Source organism: Oncorhynchus gorbuscha, linkage group LG13 (assembly GCF_021184085.1).
Source record: "Oncorhynchus gorbuscha isolate QuinsamMale2020 ecotype Even-year linkage group LG13, OgorEven_v1.0, whole genome shotgun sequence".
Taxonomy (NCBI): Eukaryota; Metazoa; Chordata; class Actinopteri; order Salmoniformes; family Salmonidae; genus Oncorhynchus; species Oncorhynchus gorbuscha.
Window position 1 is genome coordinate 80307521 of NC_060185.1, and position 13881 is coordinate 80321401.

General features: G+C 44.0%; 1 protein-coding gene across 3 annotated transcripts in view; it reads right to left on the reverse strand.

The window, feature by feature from the left end:
- Positions 1-13881, reverse strand: part of LOC123993582 (ecto-NOX disulfide-thiol exchanger 2-like) — a 345502-nt gene that overhangs the window by 36659 nt on the left and 294962 nt on the right. For all 3 annotated transcript variants that reach the window (XM_046295899.1, XM_046295898.1, XM_046295900.1), the window contains 2 exons: positions 12457-12690; positions 1051-1263 (listed from right to left, as the gene is read on the reverse strand). In XM_046295899.1, coding sequence (XP_046151855.1) covers positions 1051-1263; positions 12457-12690 — 447 coding nt within the window. The remainder of the gene's footprint in view (positions 1-1050; positions 1264-12456; positions 12691-13881) is intronic.

Below are 13881 nucleotides of genomic sequence, written 5' to 3' on the forward strand. Positions count from 1 at the left end.
TGTCTCTGGCAGACCCTGGTACTATGTGAATGTCTCTGGCAGACCCTGGTACTATGTGAATGTCTCTGGCAGACCCTGGTACTATGTGAATGTCTCTGGCAGACCCAGGTACTATGTGAATGTCTCTGGCAGACCCAGGTACTATCGGAATGTCTCTGGCAGACCCTGGTACTATGTGAATGTCTCTGGCAGACCCTGGTACTATGTGAATGACTCTGGCAGACCCTGGTACTATGTGAATGTCTCTGGCAGACCCAGGTACTATCGGAATGTCTCTGGCAGACCCAGGTACTATCGGAATGTCTCTGGCAGACCCTGGTACTATGTGAATGTCTCTGGCAGACCCAGGTACTATGTGAATGTCTCTGGCAGACCCTGGTACTATGTGAATGTCTCTGGCAGACCCTGGTACTATGTGAATGTCTCTGGCAGACCCAGGTACTATCGGAATGTCTCTACCTGACCCAGGTAGTCTAATAGTTCTGACTGATCCAGGGTCAGCTTTACAGGGGTCTACAGTGAGATCAGCACCAGTACCTAAAAGCCTCATTAGTGAATCGGCTGACAGTTGATCTCCTCAGACAGGTGTTAATTACTATGAGAGACAGAGACAGGAAGAAAGATGGGAGATGGAGAGAGAAAAGTGGCCACTCTGGGCCTAATGATGATGCGCTAAGAGAGGTAGCTAACAGCTCCCTAAATAACCTGTTCAATGTTATTGCTGCCATTCCTGGCCTTTACCAGGCAAACTGCCCCAAATCGACTCCTACAAAGTGTCATCCCATAGAGTGGGTCTTCAGAAGTGCTATCCTCTGCAGCCATGCATGTGTGTGAGTGTGTTTGCATGTTCCATGTCCCTGGGTATTTGATCCATCATGTATGGAGCACTGACCTGGAACTTGTGAACTTGTGACATGAAAATCACTTGAGGGTTGAGAACGTTGAGAGGGACAATGTGACGTTGCTTCAAAGGGAATGCCACAAGTGGTTTTATGTTGACCCTCTCCCTGTTGTGGGTCCTGTGTGTGTGTCAGCCTGGTGTGTACTCACATTGTGCCAGGATTCCAGACAGGGCGGTCTTGAACTTGTCCTTGGCCACCTCCAACTCCTTCTCGTGGGCGGCCTTCTGACTCATCAGCTGGCGGATGTGGCTGTTGGACGACTGGATCATTGAGTAGAAGTTGTTGGCGTTACGACGGTTCACCTCACCGCGTTCCACCCAGGTCAGCAGCACGTGCACCGCCGCCGCAAACGCTGCCTCATCTGAGGAGAGGGTTAAGGTAAGACTTAAGGTTAAGGTCAGTGGTTTGTTTGGGGTAAGGTTACAACTAGCGGCGAAAATAAATGCATTTATGGTTTGAAACATAGGTAGGAATTAGAACATACATTTATGAATTAATTAACAATGAATTCAATAGGATCTCTATGGTATGAAAGTTCTTCTGTCCTATTTATCATGGCCTGATAGAGAACTGAGAGGAAAGGCGATACAGAAATGGCAGAAGCATAAAGTCACCGATTTCGGCGAACAACTCATTTCAAATCAAATTGTATTTGTCAGATGCGCCGAACACAACAGTAAAATGCTTACTTAGTAGACATTAACTGACAACGCAGTTTTAATAAATTACCCCCCCAAAAAAGAAAGAGCTAAGAAAGAGCAGCAGTAAATAACAATAGCGGGGCTACATAAAGGGGGTACCGGTACAGAGTCAATGTGCCGGGGGCACAGGTGTCAAGGAAATTGAGGTAATATGTACATGTAGGTAGAATTAATAAAGTGACTATGCATAGATAATGGAGTAGCAGCAGCACAGAGGAGAGGTGACACAGATAGTCTTTAGTCTTATGTCTTGGGGGTAGAAGCTGTAGAAGCCACTTGGAGCTCCGAGACCGTTTGCCGTGCGGTAGCAGGAGTCTTGGACAAGTTTTAGGGTCTTCCTATGACACCGCCTGGTAAATACAGTTGAAGTCTGAAGTTTACATACACTTATGTTGGAATCATTAAAACTTATTTTTCAACCACTTCACAAATGTCTTGTTAACCTTTTGAGGACGCATGCCAAATCTTTTCAGTCTCCTGAGGGGGAATAGGTTTTGTCGTGCCCGCTTCACGACTGTCTTGGACCTTGTTAGCTTGTTGGTGATGTGGACGCCAAGGAATTTGAAACTCTCAACCTGCTCCATTACAGCCCCGTTGATGAGAATGGGGGCGTGCTCTGTCCTCGTTTTCCTGCAGTCCACAATCATCTCCTCTGTCTTGATCACGCTGAGGGAGAGGTTGTTGCCCATGCACCACACGGTCATCTCTCTGACCTCCTCCCTATAGGCTGTCTCATCATTGTCGGTGATCAGGCATACCACTGTTGTGTCATCAGCAAACTTTTTGATGGTGTTGGAGTCGTGCCTGGCTGTGCAATTATGAGTAAACAGGGAGTACAGGAGGGGACTGAGCACACACCCGAGGGGCTCCTGTGTTGAGGATCAGCGTGGTGGATGTCTTGTTACCTACCCTTTGCTTAGTGATGAGCTGAGGACACAATGGTGTTGAACCCTGAGCTGTAGTCAATGAATAGCGTTCTCACATAGGTGTTCCTTTTGTCCAGGTGTGAAAGTGTCGAGTGCAATAGAGATTGCATAATCTGTGGATATGTTGGTGCGGTATGCTAATTGGAGTGGGTGTAGGGTTTCTGGGATAATAGTGTTAATGTAAGCCATGACCAACTTTTCAAAGCATTACATGGGTACAGACGTGAGTGCTACGGGTCGGTAGTCATTTAGGTAGGTAACCTTAGTGTTCTTGGACATAGGGACTACGGTGGTCTGCTTGAAACATGTTGGTATTACAGACTCAGACCGGGAGAGGTTGAAAATGTCAGACACTTGCCAGTATGTCAGCGGATGCTCGGAGTACACGTCCGGAGTACACATAATCCGTCGGCCCTGCGGCCTTGTGAATGTTGACCAGTTTAAAGGTCTTACATCGGCTGTGGAGAGCGTGATCACAGTCATCTGGAACAGCTGATGCTCACATGCATGTTTCAGTGTTACTTGCTTCGAAGCAAGCATAGAAGTTATTTAGCTTGTCTGGTAGGCTCGTGTCAATGGGCAGCTCTCGGCTGTGCTTCCCTTTGTAGTCTGTAATAGTTTCAAGCTCTGCCACATCCGACGAGCATCGGAGCCGGTGGACTACGATTCGATCTTATTCCTGTATTGAGGCTTTGCCTGTTTGATGGTTCATCGGAGGGCATAGCGGGATTTCTTATAAGCATCCGGGTTAGATTCCCACTCCTTGAAAGCGGCAGCTCAAACCTTTAGCTCAGCGCGAATGTTACTTGTAATCGATGGTGGGGTCGATGGTTTCTGGTGGGGTATGTACGTACAGTCACTGTGGGGATGACGTCCTCGATGCACTTTTTGATAAACCAGTGACTGATGTGGGGTACTCCTCAATGCCATCGGAAGAATCCTGGAAACATATTCCAGTCCGTGCTAGCAAAACAGTCCTGTAGTTTAGCATCTGCTTTATCTGACACTTTTTTTTAAAGACTGAGTCACTGGTGCTTCCTGCTTAACTTTTTGCTTGTAAGCAGTTATCAGGAGGATATAATTACGGTTAGATTTGCCAAATGGAGGGTGAGGGCAAGCTTTGTACGCATCTCTGTGTGTGGAGTATAGGTGGTCCAGAGTGCCTTTCCCTCTGGTTGCACATTTAACATGCTGATAGAAAGTAGGTAAAACGGATTTAATTTTCCCTTAATTAAAGTCCCCGGCCACTAGGAGCGCTGCCTCTGGATGACTGTTTTCCTTGTTTGCTTATAGCCTTATACAGCTCAATGAGTGCGGACTTAGTGCCAGCATCGGTCTGTGGTGGTATGTAAACAGCTACGAAAAATACAGATGAAAACTCTAGGTAGATCGTTTGGTCTACAGCTTATCATAAGATACCCTACCTCAGGTGAGCAAAACCGAGACTTCCTTAGGTATTGTGCACAAGCTGTTTACATATATGCATAGGCCCCCGCTCCGTGTCTTACCAGAGGCTGCCTACCGATAGAGTGTAAAACCCACCAGCTGTATGTTCTTAATGTCATCGTTCAGCCACGACTTGGTGAAACATAAGGTATTACAGTTTTTAATGTCCCGTTGGTAGGATATACGTGTTTTCAGTTCGCCCCATTTATTTTCCAACGATTTAATGTTAGCTAATCTGTCTAATCTGAGATGAGTAATCACAGGTCTGATGTCCAGAAGCTCTTTTCGGTCATAAGAGACAGTAGCAGCAACATTATGCACAAAAAAGTTATGAACAATGCGAAAAAACAAAAATAGCATTGTTGGTTAGGAGCCGACAAGATGGCAGCCATCCCCTCCATCATAGCTCATTAGAGAAACAAGTTCATTCATTCAGCCCAAAGCTGATAGCAGTAGAGAAGATAAACAGAGGGAGGATAGGAAAGGAGAGGGAGGAGAGAAAATAGTGATATCTTTAATAAAATCCCGAAAATGTATTCTAAATGGCACCACAGGCTCTGGCTCTTCTCTAGGTCTGCTCTGCATGTTAACTAGAGGGCAGTGGATGGTAGCGATGTGAATATCATGTTTCAAATGCCTTTGTATGAACAACAGTGGTTGTTTTGCATTATTCATGTTTTGGGTTGTAGACTGATAAGGAGATGTGAAGAGACGAGTGTTATTGACTTTCATTGTTAATGACACTGGTGATGTCCTTGTTCACATTACCCATAAGCAATCCGTTATGTTGCGCCGGATGTTACACAGTGAAAACGCAAGGCCACCTTGCGGTTGAAAGCTCTGTTGCGATATGGACACGGCATACTTTGAAATTCAGCCACACCGGTTACGTGGCCACCTTTCCAACTAGTCAGTTCATTAAATTCCTGCCCTGGTCAATTGCAAGTGCTGTTATTAAGTGGAAACGTCTAAGATGGTTTTGTTCTCTATGGTCTCTCTAACACACACAATCACCCAAATACACCGAGTGTACAAAACATTAGGAACACTTTCCTAATATTGAGTTGCACCCCCTTTTGCCCTCAGAACAGGGCATGGACTCTAAAAGATATTTAAATGTGTTAACCCTCGCAAGACATCCCTAGCCGTGTCCTCAGAGCATGCGCAGACCAGCTGGCTGGTGCGTTTACGGCCGTATTCAATCTCTCCCTATCCCAGTCTGCTGTTCCCACATGCTTCAAGATGGCCACCATTGTTCCTGTACCCAAGAAGGCAAAGGTAACTGAACTAAATCACTACAGCCCCGTAGCACTCACTTCTGTCATCATGAAGTGCTTTGAGAGACTAGTCAAGAATCATATCACCTCCACTTTACCTGTCACCCTAGATCCACTTCAATTTGCGTACCGCCCCTATAGGTCCACAGACGATGCAATCACACTGCCCTATCCCATCTGGACAAGAGGAATGCTGTTCATTGACTACAGCACAGCATTCAATACCGTAGTACCCTCCAAACTCATCATGAAGCTTGAGGCACTGGGTCTCAACCCCGCCCTGTGCAATTGTGTCCTGGACTTCCTGACTGGCCGCCCGCAGGTGGTGAGGGTAGGAAACAACATTCCACTTAGCTGATTCTCAACACTGGGGACCCACAACGGTGCGTGCTCAGCCCCCTCCTGTACTCCCTGTTCACCCATGACTGCGTGGCCATGCACGCCTCCAACTCAATCATAAAGTTGGTAGACAACACAACAATAGCAGGCTTGATTACCAACAATGACGAGACAGCCTATAGGGAGGAGTTGAGGGCACTCTGAGTGTGGCGTCAGGAAAACAACCTCTCACTCAAGGTCAACAAAACAAAGGAGACGATCGTGGACTTCAGGAAACAGCAAAGGGTGCACCCCCCAATGCACATCTACGGACAGTAGTGGAAAAGTTGGAAAGTTTCAAGTTCCTCGGTGTACACATCACGGACAAAATGAAATGGTCCAGCCACAGATGGTGTGGTGAAGAAGGCGCAACCGCGCCTATTCAACCACAGGAGGCTGAAGAAATTTGGCTTGTCACCTAAAACCCTCAAACTTTTACAGATGCACAATTGAGAGCATCCTGCCGGACTGTATCACCACCTGGTACGGCAACTGCACCGCCTACAACCGCAGGGCTCTCCAGAGAGTAGTGCGGTCTACACAACGCATCACCGGGGGAAAACTACCTGCCCCCGGTGATGGATACCTACAGCACCCAATGTCACAGGAAGGCCAAAAAGACAATCAAGGACAACAACCACCAGAGCCACTGCCTGTTCACCCCGCTATCATCCAGAAGGCGAAGTCAGTACAGGGGCATCAAATCTGTGACAGAGAGACAGCTTCCATCAAGGCCATAGGACTGTTTAACAGCCATCACTAACACAGAGAGGCTGCTGCCTACATGCATACATACTTGAAATTCTTGGCCACTTTAATACTGTTTATATATCTTGCATTACTCATCTTATATGTATATATTGTTTTTTATACCATCTATTGCATCTTGCCTTTGCTGCTCGGTCATTGCTCTTCCAGATATTTATACATTCTTATTCCATTCCTTTACTTAGACTTGTGTGTATTAGGTCGTTGTGGAATTGTTAGATTACTTGTAAGATATCGCTGCACTGTTGGAACTAGAAGCACAAGCATTTAGCTATACTCACAATAACATCTGCTAACCATGTGTATGTGACCAATACCATTTGATTTGATAAGGTGTCAAAAGTGTTCCCCAGAATGCTGGCCCATGTTTACCCCAATTCTTCCCACAGTTGTGTCAAGTTGGCTGGATGTCCTTTTGGTGGTGGACCATTCTTGATATACACTCAAATGGTTGAGTGGGTGGGGTTATATCCTTCCTGTTTGACACTGTCCGGGGGTATCATCGGATCGGGCCACAGTGTCTCCTGACCCCTCCTGCCTCAGCCTCCAGTATTTATGCTGCAGTAGTTTATGTGTCAGGGGGCTAGGGTCAGTTTGTCATATCTGGAGTACTTCTCCTGTCCTATTCGGTGTCCTGTGTGAATTTAAGTATGCTCTCTCTAATCCTCTCTTTCGGAGGACCTGAGCCCTAGGACCATGCCTCAGGACTACCTGGCATGATGACTCCTTGCTGTCCCCAGTCCACCTGGCCGTGCTGCTGCTCCAGTTTCAATTGTTCTGCCTGTGATTATTATTATTTGACCATGCTGGTCATTTATGAACATTTGAACGTCTTGGCCATGTTCTGTTATAATCTCCACCTGTCACAGCCAGAAGAGGACTGGCCACCCCACATAGCCTGGTTCCTCTCTAGGTTTCTTCCTAGGTTTTGGCCTTTCTAGGGAGTTTTCCTAGCCACCGTGCTTCTACACCTGCAATGCTTGCTGTTTGGGGTTTTAGGCTGGGTTTCTGTATAGCACTTTGAGATATCAGCTGATGTACGAAGGGCTATATAAATACATTTGATTTGATTTGAGTGTGAAAAACCCAGCAGCGTTGCTGTTCTTGACACAAACTGGTGCGGCTGGCACCTACTACCATACCCTGTTCAAAGGCACTTCAATATTTGTCTTGCTCATTCACCCACTGAATGGCACACATAAACAACCATGTCTCAATTGTCTCACGGCTTAATCGTTATTTAACCTGTCTCCTCCCTGTCATCTACACTGATTGAAGTGGATTTAACAAGTGATATCAATAAGGGATCAAATCTTTCACCTGGATTCACCTCTTTACGCTTCTGCTACTCTCTGTTCATCATATATGCATAGTCACTTTAACCATATCTACATGAACATACTACCTCAATCATGCATAGTCACTTTAACCATATCTACATGAACATACTACCTCAATCATGCAGAGTCACTTTAACCATATCTATATGAACATACTACCTCAATCATGCATAGTCACTTTAACCATATCTACATGAACATACTACTTCAATCATGCATAGTCACTTTAACCATAATATATGCCATTTAGCAGACGCTTTTATCCAAAGCGACTTACAGTCATGTGTGCATACATTCTACGTATGGGTGGTCCCGGGGATCGAACCCACTACCCTGGCGTTACAAGCGCCATGCTCTACCAACTGAGCTACACAGGACCCCTATCTACATGAACATACTACCTCAATCATGCATAGTCACTTTAACCATATCTACATGAACATACTACCTCAACATACTACCTCAATCATGCATAGTCACTTTAACCATATCTTTATGTACATACTATCTCAATCATGCATAGTCACTTTAACCATATCTACATGAACATACTACCTCAATCATGCATAGTCACTTTAACCATATCTACATGAACATACTACCTCAATCATGCATAGTCACTTTAACCATATCTACATGAACATACTACCTCAATCATGCATAGTCACTTTAACCATATCTACATGAACATACACTTTAACCATATCTAATGTACATGCACCTAATCATGCATAGTCACTTTAACCATATCTTTATGTACATACTACCTCAATCATGCATAGTCACTTTAACCATATCTTTATGTACATACTACCTCAATCATGCATAGTCACTTTAACCATATCTTTATGTAAATACTACCTCAATCATGCATAGTCACTTTAACCATATCTTTATGTACATACTACCTCAATCATGCATAGTCACTTTAACCATATCTACATGAACATACTACCTCAATCATGCATAGTCACTTTAACCATATCTACATGAACATACTACCTCAATCATGCATAGTCACTTTAACCATATCTACATGAACATACTACCTCAATCATGCATAGTCACTTTAACCATATCTACATGTACATACTACCTCAATCATGCATAGTCACTTTAACCATATCTACATGTACATGCTACCTCAATCATGCATAGTCACTTTAACCATATCTACATGTACATACTACCTCAATCATGCATAGTCACTTTAACCATATCTTTATGTACATACTACCTCAATCATGCATAGTCACTTTAACCATATATTTATGTAAATGCTACCTCAATCATGCATAGTCACTTTAACCATATCTTTATGTACATACTACCTCAATCATGCATAGTCACTTTAACCATATCTACATGAACATACTACCTCAACCATGCATAGTCACTTTAACCATATCTACATGAACATACTACCTCAATCATGCACAGTCACTTTAACCATATCTATATGAACATACTACCTCAATCATGCATAGTCACTTTAACCATATCTACATGAACATACTACCTCAATCATGCATAGTCACTTTAACTATATCTACATGTACATACTACCTCAATCATGCATAGTCACTTTAACCATATCTACATGAACATACTACCTCAATCATGCATAGTCACTTTAACCATATCTACATGAACATACTACCTCAATCATGCATAGTCACTTTAACCATATATACATGAACATACTACCTCAATCATGCATAGTCACTTTAACCATATCTACATGAACATACTACCTCAATCATGCATAGTCACTTTAACCATATCTATATGAACATACTACCTCAATCATGCATAGTCACTTTAACCATATCTATGCATGAACATACTACCTCAATCATGCATAGTCACTTTAACCATATCTATATGAACATACTACCTCAATCATGCATAGTCACTTTAACCATATCTATATGTACATACTACCTCAATCATGCATAGTCACTTTAACCATATCTATATGTACATACTACCTCAATCATGCATAGTCACTTTAACCATATCTATATGAACATACTACCTCAATCATGCATAGTCACTTTAACCATATCTATATGTACATACTACCTCAATCATGCATAGTCACTTTAACCATATCTATATGTACATACTACCTCAATCATGCATAGTCACTTTAACCATATCTATATGAACATACTACCTCAATCATGCATAGTCACTTTAACCATATCTATATGTACATACTACCTCAATCAGCCCGACTAACCGGTGTCTGTATGTAGCCTCTCTACTATATATAGCCTCGCTACTGTTTTTCACAGTCTTTTTACTGTTGTTTTTATTTCTTTACGTATCTATTGTTCACCTAATACCGTTTTTGCACTATTGGTTAGAGCCTGTAAGTAAGCATTTCACTGTAAGGTCTACACCTGTTGTATTTGGCGCACATCACAAATAAACTTTGATTTGATTCACCTGGTCAGTCTATTGTATGGAAATACATGTTCTTAATGTTTTGTCTACTCTGTGTACATGTTCACACACTAAGATCGAGAGGGCTTTTGATTTATTTAAGGTGAAAACATTAAGGTGTCATAACCAGAGGTCCCTGAGGTGTTAGTCTATCTATAGAAAGATGTAGGTTTCCAGGCTCTCCACAGTCACTAGTCCTCCCTACCAAACTACAGGTCCATTATCAATACACACACAATATCTAACAATGACCAGGGCCCAATAAAATATAACATCTGGACAAAATGAGAGTTCATCTGCTGTATGGAAGTTGCATCCAAAAAGGCACCCTTTCCCCTATAGAGTGCACTACTTTTGATCAGGGCTCTAGTTTAAATTAGTGCACTATATAGGGATTGGGTGCCATTTGGGACACAGTGAAAAACATATCTTTCAATGAATCTATACAGGGAGGGGGCTAAATGGCTTATCAAAGAAACCAATTTTGAGGAGGTCCCTAAGATTCACAAAACCCACATATAGTAAAAGCACAGGAATGTGTTGAAGAGATGTGTGGTTACTAAAAGTACTGCCTGGCAGCTCATTTTCTCATGTAGCAGCTTCTCAGCTAAACTGAAAGTAGAGAAGCCACATTCATTACATGGCCACTGCTCTGTGTAGCAGTTAATATTTTAAAATTGTACCTTTATTTAACTAGGCAAGTCAGTTAAGAACAAATTCTTATTTTCAATGACGGCCTAGGAACAGTGGATTAACTGCCTGTTCAGGGGCAGAACGACAGATTTGTACCTTGTCAGCTCGGGGGTTTGAACTTGCAACCTTCCAGTTACTAGTCCAACGCTCTTAACCGCTAGGCTACCCTGGAGAACTTCTCAAGGTGTTTGGGTTGAGATGGCAGTGAGGCTACCTGTCTGCCAACCTAATTCACAAAACATGACGTTGAGCTTCTTTCCACTGGAATCCTCACATTCAGAAGTCTAAGTTGTACAAGTTGTGGGAGGGGATATTTATGTCCTTCAGCAGTGGGGACATGCTTTACACTCCATCTTTAAGCATATAAATACACAAGCACGAATGCATGCACACAAACAGATTAAAGGGCCATTTTTGTACTTAGCATTGGCTCGTGAAACTACCAAACTTCCTTCATACACACAGAAACATAAACATGGTATCTGCCTTTGAGAAAGTACAGAATCACAATTTAAGCCTCAGAGAAGATGGGGCTTTTGAGTCTACAGCTTCTTTAAACCCAGAGACAGATTCAGACATATAGACATGTGTCAGGAGGATTTGTCAACCAAATCAAACCCAGAGGAGGACCACAGTGGAACACTGTACATTGTGTACCGGTTGATCAGCTTGATGTGAGGGCATTTCGAAGTTAAACCTTACTAATACTTGTGTACTAAAACATCTGTGTTTAAGCCTGGATTTTGGGTTTGAGATTGTCATATAAACTAACATATATAGGATAGAAAAGTGTGTGCGTGCATTAATAGAGGCCTGTCCTGACTGTGTGTAGAATGACCTCATGATGTCTGGCCACTCAGCCAAGATTGACAGAAACTGACTGGTTCCTCTTGATCGGAGACAGACTAAAGGTTATATCCTGCACACCAGTAACAGAGCTATTGTTCTGTCTGGAGCCTGTTTCTGGGCCAAAGATACATGTGCACGTGCGTGCGTGACCAGTACAACCATACAACATCTGGCCCGACAGTCAAAAGTGCTTGCTTGCCCAACTTTGGGGAACTGTAGAGCTACTGTTAGAGGAAGTATGTCTGGATTGACTTCCTGTCATTCTGGCCCCTGTTGCTCTCACTCAGTTACAACAGACTGAGGCAACCTTTTCACCCAGTTGTCTCCCCTCACACACACATAGGGTCACGTGTTTTGCAGATGCTTGCATGGGGTAGCTGGACTATATAAATGATCCTGTACTCTTTGTACAGGAGGCTCTCACTCCATCTCACCTGCGTGGGCAGGGTCAACCAGCCTCATTATAATAGGTTTTTGATAAAAGTAATACCTTGATTGATTATTGATTTAGCCTCTCCTCATTAGTTAAAGGTAGAATTTCCACCACATTGATAATGTGTGAGTTTTGTATTCTGTGTGTGTCCATGTGTTTTTATTCTCTGCGTGTCTCTCTCTGTACTGTGTGTGTCTGTGTGCTGTGTGTGTGTAAACTTTTCTATATCTCTATTTTGTGTGAATGTGTAAACATTTCTATATCTCTATTTTGTGTGAGTGTGTAGCCCCACCTTTGATCTTGTCGCCCAGCAGGCTACACTCGTGGTCTGAGTAATGGACGATGGGTGGAGGGGAGGGGGGTCTGAAACGGTCCTCCTCCATCCTTCTGCGGTGTCTCTCCTCTCTGGCATACAGGCGCTGACGACACTCCCACTCATACAAGTCGTCTCTGGCCTGGGCAAAGTCCACATGGAGCCGCCCTGTGTCCTTCTTGTCTGTACTGGAGCCCAGACGCATACGGTAGCCTGGAGGGAGAGGATAGGGGGTTGAGGAGGGAGAGAGAGAGGGAGGGGAGAGAGGGGGAGAGAGAAGGGGGAGAGAGAGAGAGAGAGGGGGGAGAGAGAGAGAGAGGAGGGGGAGAGAGAGAGAGGAGGGGGGAGAGAGAGAGGAGGGGGGAGAGAGAGAGGGGGGGGAGAGAGAGAGGGGGGAGAGAGAGAGAGAGAGGAGGAAGAGAGAGATAGGAGGGGGAGAGAGAGAGGAGGGGGAGAGAGAGAGAAGGGGGGAGAGAGAGAAGGGGGGAGAGAGCGTTAGAACCAATTGGTAACATCACGAGTGACATTTCACTCTGCTAAACGGGCAGGTGCAGGGCGATAAAGCGCCGTAAATACCCACAAACCACTTTCTATCAGACACCTGCATCTCTCTCTTGACATCCTCTATTTGGGTTGAAACGATCGGTCCATCCATCCCTCTGAGGCTCTCCTCTTTTTAATCTGTTGGTTCCTGTCACAGCTGCATCCCAGCTAAATTAGCTTTGTGGGGTTGAAGTAAACACCTTTCTGTTCTCTAAACTAATTCATAGAGAAGACTTGGAGACTAATTGGTCCTCTAGTGACACCCAAGCAAATGTCTCTCTCCATTCTCCTGCTCATCTTTCCTCTGTATCTCGCTCTCTCGCTCCCGCTCTTCTCTGTTTCTCTTTCTCTCCCTCCTGCTTTCTGCTATCTCACTCTTCAGTCTCTTTCACTCCTCCTCCTCTCCATCGCTGCTCATTCACTCAAATGACCCTAGGTGAAAACGGACGCTCTCACACGAACACGGCCTGCTCTTTGCTTCAGGCTCACAGATGTGATTCAATATTTCATAGGGAGAATGGAGAGCTCTGTGCTGCTGGACCACTAGGTCGATGGACTACTAAACTGTAACTAGAATGGTGGTCTGTGGGACTGGTGGTGGACATAATTATGGGACAGTTATCCATTCTTACTGAAGATAATAGCTAGGCCAAGTCACTTGAGACGGCTACACACACGGGTCAGTCTCACAAAACTCACATTCACCAGGAAGATTTAAAATCTCTTTTTCAAGAGCGTCCTGGCCAAGATAGGCAGCACCAAGTCATTACAAACATTACAGACAAACAACATGAAAAACGACAAGTAATCTCGTAAAAACCATAGAATTCACAAGAGTTTAACAAAATCAAAAACAGCTAA